General features: G+C 39.9%; 2 protein-coding genes across 2 annotated transcripts in view; both read right to left on the bottom strand.

Moving 5' to 3' along the window:
- Nucleotides 1-3,637, bottom strand: part of LOC134965190 (otogelin-like protein) — a 128,087-nt gene extending 124,450 nt beyond the window's left edge. The window contains exons 1-5 of the mRNA XM_063941703.1: nt 3,580-3,637; nt 2,411-2,539; nt 1,973-2,077; nt 1,629-1,751; nt 987-1,115 (exon numbers count right to left, since the gene is read on the bottom strand). Coding sequence (XP_063797773.1) covers nt 987-1,115; nt 1,629-1,751; nt 1,973-2,077; nt 2,411-2,539; nt 3,580-3,637 — 544 coding nt within the window. The remainder of the gene's footprint in view (nt 1-986; nt 1,116-1,628; nt 1,752-1,972; nt 2,078-2,410; nt 2,540-3,579) is intronic.
- An 895-nt stretch (nt 3,638-4,532) lies between these two features.
- Nucleotides 4,533-20,115, bottom strand: part of LOC134965189 (uncharacterized PE-PGRS family protein PE_PGRS54-like) — a 37,158-nt gene continuing 21,575 nt past the window's right edge. Inside the window, exons 11-22 of the mRNA XM_063941702.1 lie at nt 19,970-20,098; nt 19,493-19,621; nt 18,448-18,576; nt 17,280-17,408; nt 15,033-15,149; nt 7,243-7,371; nt 6,815-6,946; nt 6,374-6,499; nt 6,025-6,147; nt 5,412-5,540; nt 4,978-5,082; nt 4,533-4,756 (exon numbers count right to left, since the gene is read on the bottom strand). Coding sequence (XP_063797772.1) covers nt 4,533-4,756; nt 4,978-5,082; nt 5,412-5,540; nt 6,025-6,147; nt 6,374-6,499; nt 6,815-6,946; nt 7,243-7,371; nt 15,033-15,149; nt 17,280-17,408; nt 18,448-18,576; nt 19,493-19,621; nt 19,970-20,098 — 1,601 coding nt within the window. The remainder of the gene's footprint in view (nt 4,757-4,977; nt 5,083-5,411; nt 5,541-6,024; nt 6,148-6,373; nt 6,500-6,814; nt 6,947-7,242; nt 7,372-15,032; nt 15,150-17,279; nt 17,409-18,447; nt 18,577-19,492; nt 19,622-19,969; nt 20,099-20,115) is intronic.

Here is a 20,115-nt window from a genome sequence, read left to right as displayed (position 1 = left end):
TTTCTCCAGGGTTTGGCACTTTCACTAGATTTAAAGTGGCATCAAATTTACAGTAAAAACCAACCTGGCTTTTACTTAAGACTAGTTCTCACCTTAATTCTAGCATTTGGGCTCACCACATCTCTTGAGAACAAGTTACAAATGCTGTGGCAAGGACCAAATATGTCTGTTTCGGCAATTTTCATCAATGGGAAAAATAGTAAAATCCTAAACTCAGGTTGAACCTCAGTAAGCTTCTTATTAAATAAAGCAGTCTAAGAGCATATTTCTGGAAAAACAATAATTGCAGTAGGCAGCCATAGTCTACTGTACTAGCTTAGTATGGTTTGGCAGAATTTCCTGTGAACCTTCCCAGAAAGATCAGGAACACCAATGCCTTCCCATCAAGGACTAAGCAAAACCAGAATTGAATGACCTCTAAAAGTCAAGTGAAAAATGATGAAACAGGAGCTATCTCCACGGGATCCGGTCTTTAGGTCGACTGCACTTAGGTTTACACTCATTAGGTCAACCACTATTGGTCCACATGCATTAGGTCAACATGGACTATAGGTTGATGTGGTCACTAGGTCAAAATGTACAAGGTCGACGTGAAAAGGGTCGACATGAGTTTTTCACCTTTTTTTAACATTTTTCATACTTTACGATCCTTGTCTACTACGATTGGGAATAGTAACCTGTAGCGAGTGCAGCGGTAGCAGAGCAAGGCACCTTGCCCGAAGCGCCATGCGAAGGAACACGGTGCACTAATTGGGGTTCTCAGTTACTTTACGGAAAAAACAACACCAAAACAACAACAAAAACTCATGTCAGCCTTGTTCATGTCGACCTAATGACCATGTTGACCTATTTCAGGTGTCAACCTAGTCACTGTCGGCCAATAGTGGTAGACCTAATGACTGTCGACCTAGTTACTGTCGACCCTATGACCCACACCCATTTCCACTACAGTTGTATCAAATAATATGGTACGTAGTTCTACATACCTTTATTTCCATTTGTGTTGCCTTCATTAGATGATTCTTTGCTTCCACCCTTTATGTTTATACCAAAGCCTCCATGTTTTCCTTTTTTACCATGTTCTTGCCCAATTTTAGCTCCAAACCCAGAATTACCTGTTTGAGCAGGAGAAGGAATGTATAGAAGGCAACATGAATATTACTTTGTAGTTATGTTTATAAATGAATTATGTATTTTATATGTTTGAAATTAGAATGGATTCAGAAGTACATAAAGAAGAGTGTATATTTTACTTTTAAGTTTATAACCTAGCCTTGCTTCCACACAGATGGAGCCACGCTTGTCTTTGCCTGCCTAGTCGAAGGCGTGCACTCCCGGTGTGACTAGATGATCCGTCCACCTAGTCACGAAGGGAGTGCACAGAGCCGCTTCCCGTTGTAAGCGTCTCTGTCTGGGCACGCGCACCCGCCCGGACGGAGATGCTCTCCATTCAAGTGATTTGGGAGCGTCTCTGTCCGCGCGCGCCCGTCCAGATGGAGACACTGACAGTAACTAGGTGCACCATCTAACATCCCACCAGTATGCGAAACACTTGAACCCCCCATAGAGGTAAGGATCAGCGTTAGCCTTTTATTATATAGGATAGTATAATAAATAGATCTACATACCCTTCTTTCCATTTGTGTTATCTTCCTCAGATGACTTTCCACCCTTTATGGTTATATCCAAGTTTCCATGACTCTCTTTGCTGCCATGTCCATGGCCAATATTAGCTCCAAGCCCAAAAGTACCTGTTTGAACAGAGCAGTAGTATATATAAGGCAATATCAATATCACATTGTAATTATGTTTATTGAGGAAATGCATCATTTAGATGTTCAAAATTTGAATCCTTTTAAAAGCTGAGCTGTGAGCTTAGTAATATAGCATCTTCTAAGTAAGTGGGACCAGCATGGATAACCAAGCCATGATCCCAAATATAGTAGAAAAGGTGATAAATAGATCTACATACCCTTTTTTCCATTTGTGTTATCTTTCTCAGATGACTTTCCACCCTTTATGGTAATATCCAAGTTTCCATGACTCTCTTTGCTGCCATGTCCATGGCCGACTTTAGCTGCATACGTAAAATGTACTATTTTAATGGAGCTATATATTTTAATATACTGAAGGCAACATGAATATTACATTATAATTACTGTAGGTTCACAGAGAAATTATGTATTTTAGATGTTGGATATAACAATAGATTTAGAAGTACAGAAATTGGAGTTAAGTTTGTTTTATTGTAAGTTCAGTAAAATAGGGTCTCTTATGAATGGGTGGAACCTCCATAGATAAGCTAGCCTTGTTTCCTGATACAGTATACTGGATAGATCTAAAAGGATTAAGGGTAAATTTACTGCAATTATATACAGTATCTCATAGCATGGTAAATATTTCTACATACCCTTATTTTCACTTGCATTGTCTTCATCAGATGATTCTTCACTTCCGCCCTTTATGTTTATACCAAAGCCTCCATGTTTCCTTATGCTATCATTATCTTGGTCAAATTTAGCTCCAAATCCAGAATTACCTGTTTGAACAGGAGAAGGAATGTATAGCAGGCAACATGAATATTACTTTGTAATTATGTTTATAGAGGAACTGTGTATTTTATATGTTCGAAATTAGAATGGATTTAGAAGTACATAACATAGAGTATATTTTTACTTTTAAGTTTAGTAAAATAGTGCCTCTTATTAAAATAGGCAGAACCAGCATGAATAACCTAGCCTTGCTTTCATATATAGTAGACAGGTCTAAATTTATTGAGAAAAAATTCACTGCGATTATATCCTTGTAGTTACTAGCCCATCCAAATGATGGAACAACATAACAGTAATGTCAGCGCCGGCGGCTGTGCACGCCCGAATGCAACAACAGTTGAATTACTCCATTGGGTACCATCTAGTGGCTGCCGGTATGCAAAACACTTGAATTCACCCACAGAGGTGAGGAGCAGCATTAGCCTTTTATTATATAGGATAGTATAAGAAATAGATCTACGCTATAGTTCAAAAGTTTGGGGTCACTTAGGAATTTCCTTTTTTAGAAAGAAAAGCACTGTTTTTTTTCAAAGAAGATAACATTAAATTAATCAGAAATACACTCTATACATTGTTAATGTAGTAAATGACTATACTAGCTGCAAACATCTGGTTTTTAATGGAATATCTACATAGGTGTATAGAGGCCCATTTCCAGCAACCATCACTCCAGTGTTCTAATGGTACATTGTGTTTGCTAATCGCGGTAGAAGACTAATGGATGATTAGAAAACCCTTGAAAACCCTTGTGCAATTATGTTAGCACAGCTGAAAACGGGTTTGCTCGTTAGAGAAGCTATAAAACGGGCGTTCCTTTGAGCTAGTTGAATATCTGGAGCATCACATTTGTGGGTTCGATTATAATCTCAAAATGGCAAGAAAAAGAGAACTTTCATGTGAAACTCGACAGTCTATTCTTGTTCTTAGAAATGAAGGCTATTCCATGTGAGAAACTGCCAAGAAACTGAACATTTCCTACATTGGTGTGTACTACTCTCTTCAGAGAACAGCACAAACAGGCTCTAACCAGAGTAGAAGGAGAAGTGGGAGGCCCCGATGCTCAACTGAGCAAGAAAACAAGACATTAGATTCTCTAGTTTGAGAAATAGGCGCCTCACAGGTCCTCAACTGGCAGCTTCATTACAAGGTACCCGGTAAAACGCCAGTGTCAACGTCTATAGTGAAGAGGCGACTCCAGGATGCTGACTTCTAGGCAGAGTGGCAAAGAAAAAGCCATATCTGAGACAGGCCAATAAAAGAATAATATTAATATGGGCAAAAAAACGCAGACATTGGACAGAGGAAAATTGGAAAACAGTGTTATGAACAGACAAATCGAAGTTTGAGGTGTTTGGATTACACAGAAGAACATTTTTGAGACGCAGAACAAGTGAAAAGATGCTGGAAGTGTGCCTGATGCCATCTGTCAAGCATGGTGGAGGTAATGTGATGGTCTGGGGCTACTTTGGTGCTGGTAAAGTGGGAGATTTGTACAAGGTAAAAAGGATTTTGAATAAGGAAAGCTATCACTCCACTTTGCAACGTCATGCCATAACCTGTGGACAGCGCTTGATTGGAGCCAATTTCCTTTTAGAACAGGACAATGACCCAAAGCACACCTCCAAATTATACAAGAACTATTTAGGGAAAAAGCAGGCAGCTGGTATTCTGTCTGTAATGGGGTGGCCAGCGCAGTCACCAGAGCTCAACCCCACTGAGCTGTCGTGGGAGCAGCTTGACTGTATGGTATGCAAGAAGGGCCCATCAAGCCAATCCAACTTGTGGGAGGTGCTTCAGAAAGTGTGGGGTGAAATTTCTTCAGATTACCTCAACAAATTAACAGCTAGAATGCCAAAGTTCTGCAATGCTGTAATTGCTGCAAAGGTAGCATTCTTTGATAAAAGCAAAGTTTGAAGTACAAAATTAATATTTCAAATAAAAATCAATATTTCTAACCATTGCAATGTCTTGACTATATGTTTAATTCATTTTGCAACTCATTTGATAAATAAAACTGAGTTTCCATGGAAAACACAAAATTGCCTGGGTGACCCCAAACTTTTGAACAGTAGTGTACATACCCTTCTTTCCATTTGTGTTATCTTCCTCAGATGACTTTCCACCCTTTATGGTAATATCCAAGTTTCCATGACTGTCTTTGCTGCCATGTCCATGGCCGATATTAGCTCCAAGCCCAAAAGTACCTGTTTGAACGGAGCAGTAGTATATATAAGGCAATATCAATATCACATTGTAATTATATTTACTGAGGAAATGCATAATTTAGATGTTCAAAACTTGAATCCTTTTAAAAGCTGAGCTGTGAGCTTAGTAATATAGCATCTTCTAAATAAGTGGGACCAGCATGGATAACCAAGCCATGATCCCAGATATAGTAGAAAAGGTGATAAATAGATCTATGTACCCTTTTTTCCATTTGTGTTATCTTTCTCAGATGACTTTCCACCCTTTATGGTAATATTCAAGTTTCCATGAATCTCTTTGCTGCCATGTCCATGGCCGACTTTAGCTGCAAACATAAAATTGACTATTTTAATGGAGCAGGAATATATTGAAGGCAACATGAATATTACATTATAATTACTGTATGTACACAGAGAAATTATGTATTTTAGATGTTGGATATAACAATAAATTTAGAAGCACAGAAATTAGAGTTAAGTTTGTTTTATTGTAAGTACAGTAAAATAGGGTCTCTTATTATGAATGGGTGGAACCTCCATAGATTAGCTAGCCTTGTTTCCTGATACAGTATACTGGACAGATCTAAAAGGATTAAGGGTAAATTCACTACAATTATATACAGTATCTCATAGCATGGTAAATATTTCTACATACCCTTATTTTCACTTGCATTGTCTTCATCAGATGATTCTTCACTTCCGCCCTTTATGTTTATTCCAAAGCCTCCATGTTTTCTTATGCTATCATTTTCTTGGCCAAATTTAGCTCCAAATCCAGAATTACCTGTTTGAACAGGTGAAGGAATGTATAGAAGGCAACATGAATATTATTTTGTAATTATGTTTACAGAGGAATTATGTATTTTATATGTTCGAAATTAGAATGGATTTAGAAGTACATAAAGTAGAGTGTGTATTTTACTTTTAAGTTTAGTAAAATAGTGCCTCTTATTAAAATAGGCAGAACCAGCAGGAATAACCTAGCCTTGCTTTCATATATAGTAGACAGGTCTAAAATTATTGAGAAAAAATTCACTGCAATTATATCCTTGTAGTTACTAGCCCATCTTAATGATGAAATAACATAACATTAATGTCAGCGTCAGCGGCTGTGCACGCGTGAATGGAACAACATTTGAATTACTCCATTGGGTACCATCTAGTGGCTGCCGGTATGCAAAATACTTGAATTCACCCATAGAGGCGAGGAGCAGCGTTTAGCCTTTTATTATATAGGATAGTATAATAAATAGATCTACGGTATATACCTTTCTTTCCATTTGTGTTATCTTCCTCAGATGACTTTCCACCCTTCATGGTAATATCCAAGTTTCCATGACTTTCTTTGCTGCCATGTCCATGGCCGATATTAGCTCCAAGCCCAAAAGTACCTGTTTGAACGGAGCAGCAGTATATATAAGGCAATATCAATATTATATTGTAATTATGTTTACAGAGGAAATGCATCATTTAGATGTTCCAAATTAGAATTGTTTCAAAAGCTGAACTGTGAGCTTAGTAAAATAGCGTCTTCTAAAATAGGTGGGACCACCATGGATAACCGAGCCATGATCCCTGATATATAGACAAGGTGATAAATAGATCTACAGTACATACCCTTATTTCTGTTTGTCTTCTCTTCCTCATCTGAATTTCCACTCTTTATGGTAATATCCAAGCTTCCATGACTCTCTTTGCCGCCATGTCCATGGCTGATATTATAAGCTCCAAGCCCAAAAGTACCTGTTTGAACGGAACAGTAGTATATATAAGGCAATATTCATATTATATTTTAATTATGTTTACAGTGAAAATGCATAATTTAGATGTTCAAAAACACTTATGGACCACCCTGTAATTTAGATGTTCAAAAAAGTTTTCCCCCACCCCCATATCAAACGTGTAGACACTGGATTAATATTTTCGGATTAATTTTCTTTTCTAAGGGTGTTTCCACACTTTTGGACTACCCTGTATACTAGACAGGTCTAAAATTATTAAGAATATGTTAACTTCAATTAAATCCTATAGCATAGTAAATAAAGTAGGTGTACTTACCCTTATTTCCATTTGTGTTATCTTCATCAGATGACTTTCCGCCTTTTAAGTTAATTTTCAAGCTTCCATGACTCTCTTTGCTGCCATGTCCATTGCCAAATTTAACTGCAAACGTCAAATTGTCTATGTTAACTGAGCAGGAATATATTGAAGGCAGCTTGAATATTACATTATAATTAGGTCCACAGAGGAATTATGTATTTTTGATGTTGTTAATTAAAATTTCTAATTAAGATTTAGAAAGTAGAGGTAAGCCTGTTTTACTGAGTTTAGTAAACTAGTGTATCTTAATAAAATAGGTGCGACCAGAATGGATAACCTAGTCTTGTTTCCAGATATACTAGATAGATCTAAAACAATTAAGTGTAAATTCAATGCAATTATATCTCCCATAGTATGGTAAATACTGTAGTTCTAGTTCTACTTACCCTTATTTTCACTTGCGTTATCTTCTTCAGATGATTCTTCACTTCCACCCTTTACTTTAATGTCAAAACCTCCATGTTTCTCTTTGCTACCATGTTCTTGGCCAAATTTAACACCAACTGCAGAATTACCTGTTTAAAGAGAGCAGGAATATATAGAAATCAATGGGAATATTACATTGTAATTATGTTTGTAGAAGAAATATTGAATTTCAAATTTTAAAATGTATTAAGGTATTAGTAGTATAATAAGTAGTTATGTTTATGTTTTACTGTGAGGTTAGTAATATAGCATTTCCTAATAAAAATAAGTAAGACCAGCACGTATTACTTAGCCTTATTCCCATATGCACTACATAGTGTAGTTCTAAATTTATGATTGATAAGTCTGCTACATTTACTTTATATCCCATTGAATGGAGAACAGTTTTAAGTATCATTATGTATTTTTTAATGTAATTATATTTACAGTGGAAAGATATAATTTATATTATAGAATGTTTTTATACTTTGTAATGACAATGGGCCTGATTCAAGGATGAGTGCAAAACAAAATTTTTCTCTAATGGGCAAAACCATGTGAACTGAAGGTGGGGCAGGTATAACATGTGCAGAGAGAGTTAGATTTAGGTGGGGTGTGTTCAAACTGAAATCTAAATTGCAGTGTAAAAATAAAGCAGCCAGTATTTACCATGGGCCGGTTCTAGACCTTGTGGCGCTCAGGGCGAAAGTTTCCTTAGGCGCCCCCCACACAGGGGAAATAGGGTTAGTGTGCGCCGCAGGTGCGTGGCAAAAATAGGAGCATGTCTTCATAGGGAAGGGGCATGGTCACAGTTTTGCTCCCTGTAGTTTTGCCCCCTGTAGTGTTGTGCCCCCAGTAGCTGTTGTGCCCCATGCAGCTGTTGTGCCCCTTGCAGCTGTGACCCCTGCAGCTGGGCCCCCAGTAGTTTTGCCCCCAGTACAGCACCCTCAGTAGTTGTGCACCCATTAGTTTTGCCCCAGTAGTTGTGCCCACATTACTGTGCCCACCAATAGCTGGGCGACTAGTAAAAAAATAAAGAATACTCACCAGCCCTGTTCCTGTTTCCCGTCCGCTGCTGCACTCCGTCTCCTGGCCGCCAGTGCTGCTCCTCGGATACATAGGAGTGCACAGACACTAGAGGTCAATTATGACCTCTAGCGTCTATGGCTGTTCTAAATTGCCGTGCGGTGTGCGATGACATCAGGCACACCGCACGGCAGGCACCAGTAGTGGGGAAAGGTCCTCTCCACAAAAGGAAACTAGACACTACCTCACTGCGCGTCTAGTTTCCCTTTGCGGAGAGGACCTTTTCCTAACCACCGCCACTCCCGTTAGTAGAGGCTCTTGCCACGGCGGTGGCGCCCTCGGGACAGCGGCGCCCCAGGCAAAATTCCTGCTTGCCTGTGGCAAGAGCCGCTACTGTATTTACCCTTCACAGAAACAAAAGGACCCACCCAAATCTAATTCTCTCTGCACATGTTATGTCTGCCCTGCCTGCACATGGTTTTGCCCATGAGAGGAAAATGTTGTATTGCAATCAACCTTGAATTAGACCCAATGTGCGTAACTGCTGAAATGAAACTTCTACACAGCTGAATTAATAATAAGGTAAATACAAAGACAGCATATTTTGAACTTCCAGATGTGTCGTGATTGTCGGGGCATCCAGCAAAAAGTGAAGCAAAGTGAGCAAGAATTAAAAAAAGAGAAAATCATAATATAGATTCTATCAAACCAAGATTTCATTCTTTTTATTTATTTTTCCCCTCTAGATTTAGCTGAGATTGAAGCTTAGAAAAATCTAACACCATTGAAACATAATTAACAGGAAGTCAGGTACTTGTACAATATAAAATTTACATTTTGTAAAGAAAGTCAACCTACAGTATAGCACATTTTTTTAGGTTCCAACCAGGAGCGGTTCCTGGTGAGGGCAAGCAGTGCCTGTGCCCGGGGTGCTGCAGCCTGGGGACGCGGCCGCAGCCACTCAGCAGGTGCCCGCCACCTACCCGCACACCGCTCCCCGGCTGCAGCAGACGCCATGGGCTGTGTGGGCGTCCGCTGCAGCCGGCTCACCTTTCAGACGCTAGAGGTCATTATTGATCTCTAGTGTCTGTGCGGCGCTGCCATGGGAGAGATGTCATAACGTCTCTCCCATAGAGAGGAGCCGCGGGCGGCCAGACGGAGCAGCAGCAGCAGCGGTCGGGAAGCAGGAGCGGGGTAGTGGTAAGTATTGTTTTTTTTTGTGTGTGTTTGTAATCGGCTACTAAGGGGCACAGCAACAGAGGGCACAACTACTAGGGGCACAGCGACAGGGGCACAACTACTGGGGCAAATCTACTGGGGGCATAGCTATAGGTGGCACAACTACTGGGGGCATAGCTACAGGGGTCAAATATACTGGGGGCACAGCTACAGGGGCAAAACTACAGGGGGCAAATCAACCTGGGGCACAACTACTGGGGGCATATCTATTGGGGGTACAACTGCTGGGGGCATAACTGTGGCCATGCCCCTCCCCTATGAAGCCATGCCCCTATTTTTCCACTGGGGGGCGCCAGTGGACACTTTCGCACTGGGCGCCACAAGGTGTAGAACCGGCCCTGGTTCCATCTACAAAGCTAAGTACTCTTGGGCTAAACCCTGGTTTAGCTAAACAGTAACTCATGACATAATTGATGGGACAACCTAGCCTTGTATTCCAGGCACTTTTGGTAAGTCTAAAATGAAATTCTTAGAGTTTAACTTTTTTTTCTGTACATTACCATTAAATTCAAATGTATTAAAAAACAAAATTGGCAGTCAATTTATTGCAAAATAATGATGTATTGCTCTGGAAAAGCAAGTTCTATCCGCTACCATATTTGTTTTTCTATTAGCATAACCAAAGCAAATTGATAGCACTGATCAAAACACTATTATTAATTTGAATGAATTGGTAGTAGGAAATATTGACTTTATAGGATTTGCAGATTTAAGAAATTTAAGACATGATGAAAAAAAGTCACTAACTGGTTAAATTGCCAACCAATTGCAAAACAGAATTACTTTTTTTGTCATATATTTATGTTCAGTAGTTGAAAACAGTAAAACTGTATTTGTTTAGTTTATAAAATAAATATCTCACTAATTACTACTTATACATCTAGGAAGAAACAGTAACCAAATAATTAATAAAATTGCAAATTTTTGTTCTACAGGACATAAAAAAAAGAATTTATTTGAGTAACTTCCAGGCAAATATGTGATTGTAATGAAAACTGCTATAGATTTTACCTGTGAAGGTGTTGGTGAGCTGGGCATTTATTTTGTTCTATAATACATTTTGGGAGAGATTTATTAAAGCTTGGAGAGAAATAAAGAGGAGAGAGATAAAGTTATAACTAATCCGTTTTTAATTGTAATTTACAGGCTGTGTTTTATAAAATGACAGGAGCTGATTGGTTGGTCTGGTTGGTTCTTTATCACTCTCTCTTTTTTCTCTCTCCAAGTTTTAAATTTAGCACTTTATTGTCATAGAATCTATTATCAGAAATGACCCTAAAATGTAATTATTCTTTATATGTATGTTAGTTGGCTTGCTATTAAAGAGTCTTTATAATGTTAATTATATTAAATTGTTTCTCTCTTTAATGTAACAGACACCAATGTTTTCCCTAACATGCCACATAACTTCTGATGTTTCAACAGTATACATTTTATATTATGGCTGACCATCCCTGGTCCCAGAGGGGTCCCAAAACTCATCTCACTGCTTTATCTAGCATCACAAGTCATGGATAAAAGCCAGAAAGAACAGTAGCAAAGTGGAGCTGAGCTGGGAAGTATGAGGTATGTCCTATTGGAAGTGGCAGAGGGAGCTGGGGTACAAAGGGTGTGGATATTATTGGAGGAGGAAGGGAGAAACAGAAAGAGGGGGTCCTTCACAACCTGCCAAGAGTGTGATAATGTAGAGCAGTGGTTCTCAGCTCCAACCGTCTAGCACCATCAACAGGTAATATTTTGAGGATTGCTGTCCATGGAACAGGAGGGCTAATTACTGAAGCAGAAAAAAATAGATGAACTCACCCATGCTTGATTAAAGAAATCCACAAAACATGACCTTTTGGGGGTACATAAGGACTGGAGATAAGATCCCATGATGTAGAGGTAGTGATATTTCTCAAAACTTACAAGTAGGCCGCAATTCTGAGTATTAAGTCATTCCTACTGACATCACTCTCTTTATTGTGCAAACTACAATCTCTTTTGACTTATCTGCTGAGTTTTATTATAAAAATTAGATTGGACACAGATTAAAAATAATATAAAACTCTATTACGTTTTGAAAATACTGTATTTGAAGAATGGAAAAAAGAAAAATAGATAATCAATCTTTACATTATTTCCTTAGTTTTGATTATAAAAAATGTTTTAGAAAGATTTTAAAGAATTTTTAGTAATGTCTTTATAGTAAAATATTTTTCTACATTTTAGACCCCGCATCCTACTCCGTAGAAAAAGATTAATAGCTGTCTACTAAATTATACATTTATTTAATAGTTCACGGTGTTCCTATTGGAAACAAAGAAATTGAAACTTGAAATTTAAAGGAAGATTAGATAAAACAATTGATTTGCTGAGCCCTAAAATGAATGGTTCTAGGTGGGTGTGGTATGCGTGACTGGCGTTCTCAACCACCGGTCAGCATACCAATGCCGGGATCCCAGCAATGGAATCCCAGCAGGTGGGGGAGAATGCAGAAAGCCCCTTGCGGGCTTGGTGGTGACCTGTGGTCACCATGGGTGTCGTGGACACCCACGAGTGGGGAAAGTCCCTGTTGGTCGGCATGCCGATTGTTGGGATTGTGAGGGGGCGGGATGTAGGGGAAGGTTATGTGACCTTTGGTCTACTGACCACTGGTCAAATAACTGCATCCCATTCCAGACAGATGCCTAGTTTGCATGTAGGGTAATATGTAAAAACACTAGACAGTGTTTTAAAGTCAGCACTCCCTGCAACAAATTTGAATGAATACCAATATATAGTCCAAATATTATGGCTACAAATTCACTAGTTGAATGAGCAAACCACAAATCTGTGTGCACTCTCCCATATTGTCAGTTGCTAATGCCACATGAATTATACTCAATGCTTGCGTTAGCTATCTAACTTTAACATGCATTGCAGTGTGAACACAGAATGCAGGTTACCCGCCTTCTTACTACTAGGCTACCATAAAATAAAATGGCTCTTATACTGTATACAAACAATGCAAACTGAGGGCCTAATTCAGATCTGTTCGCTCGCTAGCGGTTTTCGCTGCGCAGCGATCAGGTAACTACTGCGCATGCGTATGCACGGCAATGTGCAGGCACGCCATACACTTACAAAGCGAATCATTGTTGTGCACTAGTTCTAGCGAAGAAACCATTCGCACAGCCGTTCGTAAGGAGATTGACAGGAAGAGGGCGTTTGTGGGTGGCAACTGACCATTTTCTGGGAGTGGTTGGAAAAACGCAGGCGTGTCAAAACGTTTGCAGGGCGGATGTCTGATGTCAATTCTGGCCTCGAATAGGCTGAAGTGATCGCAGCAGCTAAGTAAGGTCAGACCTACTCAGAAACTGCACAAACTTTTTGTACAAGGCGGCTGCACATGCGATCGCACACTTGCGCAGCTAAAATACACTCCCCTATAGGAGGCGATTATCTGATCACAGCGCTGTAAAAAATAGCTAGCGAGTGAACAGATCTGAATTAGGCCCTATGTGCGAGCAAGACGGATACAAGATCAAATATGCCAGGTGACCAAGTGGCTGCCTAAGTGCCCAAAGTAATGTACTACTGCAAGTGCATATATTATTAACTATTAATAGGGGGTTATCTATCTTTTGTGATGCGATATCCAATCGACATTGATTGAAAAAGTAGGTCACAAAAGAAATTTCTGTTCACTTACATTGGTCTTGACTTCAATTCCTTGGGGATAGGGAGCAAGTTTACTAAAGAACATTTATATGTACAATGGACACTGATGTTGTTTTTTAAACACATTTTTTTTTTTAAATGTGGTATTGGAACCTTCTGTTTTTTCTTTCTATGAGGTGCTATATTGTATCATTGCACAGTGTTGATAATTGATGTAATCAATTTCAATTATCATAATAATCTTTGGGCGCCAATTTCACTACAGCTATACGTTTTTCTTCTTCGGTTCTTTCTAACAGGGGACCTACTGAAATAAAGCAGCCTCCTAGAGGTTTATGGACCTGCATATGAGCCATTTATCATTGAAGTAGCGCATTAAGGGAACTTGTGTCCTTGTCTCTCCAACATGAGAGAATTCACAATTACTAGATTATTTACCATGAAAACTGCCCAGATGTAACTTGGTATTGCCAAGTTGTATATTGCCACCAGTTAAATCAACTAGGTCTATTTGGGAAAATGAAAAAAAAAAAAACATTTTCCTGCCATATTATAGTATGTTAACTTTATGCTTTTACTATGAATAAATGCTCGTGCATTTTATACACCCCTTAATGAAAGAATTTAAAAGAGATTTTATCACCATTTCCGTAAATATTTTGGAGGCTTTGGAAGTGTAAAACTGTTACATACAAATATTTAAAATTTAGAACTTACCTTTTTATCCTCATAATACTGTATATTTCCACTATATATTTCCCAAATGCACCTTTAATTCTCTTTTCCATCTGTTTCAAATCTATTTGATACCTCCAATACTAAAATCGATATCTATTTCTTTGTTTTATACAAATGGCCCTTTAATGCAATTTGGCATCACTCAAATCTACTTGCCCCCTTTCAATGCAAACAGATCTAATTTAACAACAGAAAATATTACCAAAAAATGACTTATTATCATATGAATATTACTGGTTTTGGGTATATTAAAAAAAAACTCTGATATAAGGCTTTCCTATTCCAATTAAGTGTTTTCCAGAAATGTCCTTGAAATGGCCATGACCACTTTTCATTACTAAAATGTGTTGCTGCTGTCCGATGAACCAAATCAATCATATCATGTCCAACAAGAAAAGGAAAATTGAATATATCTCCTTAAAGGTCCCTTATGTTGGGTAGGGTGGTATTCATGTGACCGCCGGGCAGCTGACCGACAGTCACATGACCTCCTCTGTGAGTCCGACGGCTCACTATCCGATGGTCGGCATGCCGACAAACAGGAACTATTTCCACTCGTGGGTGTCCACGACACCCATAGAGTGGGAATAGAACCCGTGGCGACCGCAGGTCGCCACCGAGCCCGCAAGGGGCTTGCTGCACTCGCCCCTCCCCGCCGGGATCCCGGCATCGGTAAGGTGACCGGCGGTCAGGAGACCGCCGGTCACCAGTACTACACCCGTTGGGTAATCATTAACACCTGATTTATTGTAACAGATTTAAGTAGTTTTTCCAGTACTTACAAATGTTTTCCCACATTATTGACTGATATCCCCCCCCTCCCCCCCAGGTGTATGTTCAACACCAATCAGATCTGGTTAAGGAAAGTAAATCACCAAACAACTGCACTTTAAATCATCATTATTATAGTTTATTGTTATTATTTATTTTACAATAAAAAAATAATTCATTTTTCATAGTTATGCAGCATTTTCTGTTTAATTGATGTTCTACACATCAGTCCTCTAACTGCACCATACCACTGTTATTTGTCCAGAATGGAAATTAAAATTCAAACTACTATAAATATACTAATTCAGTAATAGCTATAACTTCCTTTTCTCCTCGGATGTTTTCTTAAATCTACCCTGAATTTCTTGTTGACTGGAGATTTGCACTGTCCGCACACTTTGTTGTCCCAGGACACCGCCCATGTGTATGTTGGCAGTGCTCAGCTGTATACCACCATTCACATCAGGAAGGTCTGTTACAGGGAGATTGTGAAAATGTTCATAAAATAGACTAAGGGGGGCATTCAATGCTTGTCGGATCCTTTCCGGTGGAAAGGATCCGACAATGCAGTATTCAATGGCTGTTCACAACAATGCCAATTCGACATTTTAAAAGTCGGATTGACAATGACGGAAACGGGGCCAAAACCTGTTGGATTTGGTCGCGTTTCCGACAAAAGCACATACATCCGCAGCTGTTCTGCCGATCCACGTCTTTTCCGACAAGTCGGAATTCACAACTTGTTGGAAAAAGGGAGGGGTTCCGACCTAAAAAAGTCAGAAACTGACATCTTTCCATCAAGACGGCAGTTTCCGACTGCAATCGAATACACCCCTAAGTGTTCAGATTGTACAGAACACATTAAATTAATTATTTTGGACTTAATAAAGAATAAATGTATAATGGTGAATGGGCTACTCAGAAGCTCAATAGCATTAATTGCAGCTGTTGCTTTATCCTCATTCTAACACCTCTCCTTGGTACCATCACACAGATACTTTTCTGTAGTTGGGGCTATAATAGGGCATGACAAATTTTCCTAAAATCTAGGAGCCAGGATGAAAGTGTAGGAGCCAGACCACCGCCCCCTCACGCAAAAAAATAGATAACTGAAACCACCCCCAAAGCCACATTACTGAGCAGATTCCCCCCCATCCATCCTTGGAAAGCCAACCACCACGGCCACACAACTAAAAGAGTGACAGGCAAACCAGCCCTCCACAGCCACACTGCTGTGCAGTTACCCCCCCCCCCCCACCTTCCCACAGGCAACAGTGATGTGCAGTGAGGTAAATGGCTCAGGAGGCACTGGCTAGTACCAGATTCAGATTTACACACAATATATGAGCCTAAGGGTTCATGCGATCATTATACACAGAGGTGTGGCAGTATATACAGTACACGTGGGCATTATACACAGGTGCAGCAGTATATAAATACACAGGTGCAGCTGCTGGAACTTTGGTATACACATGTGGAACAGAGGTATACTGCTGGAACTTTGTTGAGTTCTGTTCAGAGACGTGCAGAAAAGATAGGCGCTGCCATAAACATTTTACTCCAGAGTTTCGACTATAAAAATGATCTGAATAATGCAAAGAAAAATTTCTAATATATGCTTTGTATTATTCATATACTTTATATAAACAAACTTCTGGCATGTACGTCAGTATGACAGGAAAGGCTCTGCCTCACCTCACCATATGTCACTGTCAGGCAATCAACGCCCACAGCCACACAGTTAAGGGGGTACCCCCAGGCAAATCACTCTGCAGCCACTCCCGGTCAAACAAACCCCCTCGTTGTGGCCACCTCACTACCCGCTCCAAAGCTGCAATCCACGCCCAAGCATAGACCCTCTTACCAGAGAGCTGTATGCAGCCGGAGTTTGGAGACAGCAGTCTTGGATGGACAGGCACAGCAGTCAGCGCAGGCCAGGACGAAGACAATCAGCATATCAACATCTATGAATATAATGGCCACCACCATACAGGCACGCCCACGAATCTTCACTGCTGGGGCTGCAGAGGATCTGCTTACTCCCTCTCCATGAATAATCTGGGAGCCAGGCAGCAAAATCCCAAAATCCCAGGGGCTACCTGGCCCATGGGATTTATTGAGCCCTGGGCTATAAGGTGACCAATAGCCTGAGGGATGGCAGATGCATGGTGTAGCCCCCATGGCATTAGGGTGGGGCATGGGGGAGACACCTAATGGTCCCAACTTTACACCTGATCAATTATTTTCCAGTGATATACAATGTTTTTGTTTCTTGATAGATACTTAAAAAAGATTTCTTAGTTTAATCGTCAGTCCCCTTCACCATTCCAGCTGTATTTTGGCATCACCAAAATGTTTTCCACCTGTTACAGCGATCATAACTGGCTATGAAAAGGACAAATGCAACCTATATTTCAGTCTCATTATGATAAATTATGTAGCTCATTAGACTTATTTTCAGTCTTCTTGAAGTCCCTCTACACAACGGTCCTCTAACTACACAAGGCACATTCACTAGCACTGTACGGCTATTTGTAAAATTTTGAATGACAATTACTGTGGCTGTAAATATACTAATGTGAGAATAACAGCTTTAACTTACTTTTAATTCCACCCTGAATATCTTGTTGCCCAGTAATATGCACTGTGTGCCCACTGTGTTGTCCCAGCACTCCTCCCAGTTGTATGTTGGCATTGCCCAGCTGTACACCACCATTTACATCAACCAGATCTGTTACAGGAAGGAAGGGTTATCACTACCCTAAGAACAGTTATTTGTAAACTCTATAAAATTATACGTTTATACCAGGAACAATCTGTATGTGATATTTTTTAGTTTTTGAGAATGCCCAGAAAATAGATGAGTGTTCCATTTGCACAGAGTAACGTAATTTAATTAATATAATGTAAGACTAATAAAGTATGAATGATGTATTGTTGTGGATGGACCACTCAGAAGTACAATGCTTCTTAATGCATCTATTGCTTCTTCCTCCTCTTTACACCAGCACTTAGCCCCATCACACAGCCTCTTTTCTGTGGCTAAAAACGTATCCAACAGTCCAAGGGACAACAGGTGTGTGGTGCAGCCCCCATTGCTATGGGGTGGAGGCAGAGTTGGATTGACCTAGAGGGGTACAGGGAAAATTCCCAGGGTGCCTCATGTCCTAATGGCCCCTCTTACTCTTCTAATGTCAGATTTTAGACAGTGTGTTTGAATTATGCATTGTTACTTTGTTACAGGGTCAGTTACCTCCTTGAGCAGGAACATACACTATAGTATCAATGTAGTATGTAGGCTATGTCCTCTCTAATGGTTAGCCAAGCCTCAGTGGTGGCTGGCCATACCTTTTAAGCATGAGCCCTACCACTGCCTTCCCATGGAAAGCCCTTCATGCCACAGGCCAACATTGGGTGGGAAGGAACCTCTTAAAGTTTCCTACTTGAAACTATTTTTTACAGTTAATTGACTGATCAACCCGCTGTATATTGATTCCACCAATCATAGCTGATTAAGGAACATAAAACAGCAAACTACTTTACATTGAATAATTGCTATGCTAATATAGTTTATGATTTGTTTTACAATAAAAATAAATTAAGAATTCACAGCAATGCAACGTTTTCATTAGTCTAGAAGTTCCTCTACTCATCCGTCCTCTCACTACACCAGAAACCTTAACTAGCACTGTACAGTGATTTGTGAAATTGGGACTGGAAACTCCAATGGCTGTAAATATATTAATGTGAGACTAACAACTACAACTTACTTTTAATTCCACCCTGAATATCTTGTTGCCCAGCAATATGCACTGTGTGCCCACTTTGATGTCCCAGCACACCTCCCAGTTGTATGTTGGCATTGCCCAGCTGTACACCACCATTCACGTCAACCAGGTCTGTTACAGGGAAGGAATGGTTATCATTGCCCTAATAACAGTTAATTGCAAACTCTATAATACTGTGCAATATATATACCTGGAAGAGTTTGTATGTGATATATGTGAGTTTTTGGGAATGCCCAGAAAATAGGTGAACATTCAATTTACCCAGAGCACACTAACCTTGCTATGTAAGACTAATAAAATGTAAGTGATGTATAATTTTTGGAGGACCACTCAGGAGTCCAATGCCTTAGACTGCATCTCTTGCTCCTTCCTACTCTTTACACTTGCCCTTAGCATCATCACACAGCCTCATTTCTGTGGCTATAAGGTGACCAACAGCCTAAGGGATAACAGCTGTGTGGTGTAGCCCCAATTGCTATGGGGTGGAGGTAGGGGTTGGATTGGGCCAGATCAGCACAGGGGAAATCCCCAGTGGGCTCCACTGCTCCACTGTCTGATGGCCTCTCCCCCTCTTCTGATGTCAGGTTTCAGACAGTGTATTCAAATTATACATTGTTACTCTATTACAGGGTCAGTTACCTGGTAGAGCAGGAACGTGCGTTATAGTTTCCATGTGGTCTGTAGGCTATGTCCTCTCTAATTGTTAGCCAATCCTCAGTGGTGGCTGGCTAAACCCCTTAAGCATGGGCTCTACCACTGCCTTCCACTGGTAAGCCCTTCATGCCCCACTTTAATATTGGGTGGGGACCTCCTAATGTTTGCTACTTAAACAGGTTTTTCCAGCTTATTGACTAATCTCCCCTCTTCCCCCACTGTATATTGGTATGCACCATCTTCAGTCTTCTTGAAGTTCCTGCTCTTACTACACCGACACATTCACTAGCACTGTTTAACTATTTATCAAATTGGGAATGCAAATTCCAATGACTGCAAATACACTAATGTAAGAATAACAACTATAACTTACTTTTAATTCCACCCTGAATGTCTTGTTGCCTGGCAATATGCACTGTGTGCCCACTGTGTTGTCCCAGCACTCCTCCCAGTTGTATGTTGGCATTACCCAACTGTGCACCACCATTCACACCAACCAGGTCTGTTACAGGGAAGGAAGGGTTATCACTACCATTAATAATAGGTTTTTGTAAACTGTTATTTTACATGTTGGCCGTCTATTTAGGAATATATAATGTGGATAAAAGTGATATGTCCAATTCTAAAGTTCTAATTATATGTATTTAATCGTAAATATATCAGTTTCTTCTTAACCTAACATGACACCTTCACCCACTCGCCTCTTCAATTCTGTCTTCTTAAAGTTTCTCTACACATCAGTCCTCTAACTACACTAGACACTTTCTTTATCACTGTGCTGCTATATGTAAAATTGGGAATAAATGCCTATGGCTGTAAATATACTTAATTATTATTAACTATAACTTACTTTTCAATCCACTCTGAATGTCTTGTTGCCCAGAGATTTGCACTGTCTGCCCACTTTGATGTCCTAGCATACCCCCCACGTGTATGTCAGCATTGCCCAACTGTGCACCACCATTCACATCAATCAGGTCTGTTGCAGGGAAGGAA

This window comes from Pseudophryne corroboree, chromosome 10 (assembly GCF_028390025.1).
Source record: "Pseudophryne corroboree isolate aPseCor3 chromosome 10, aPseCor3.hap2, whole genome shotgun sequence".
Classification (NCBI taxonomy): Eukaryota; Metazoa; Chordata; class Amphibia; order Anura; family Myobatrachidae; genus Pseudophryne; species Pseudophryne corroboree.
This window is presented reverse-complemented; position numbering and strand designations above follow the sequence as displayed.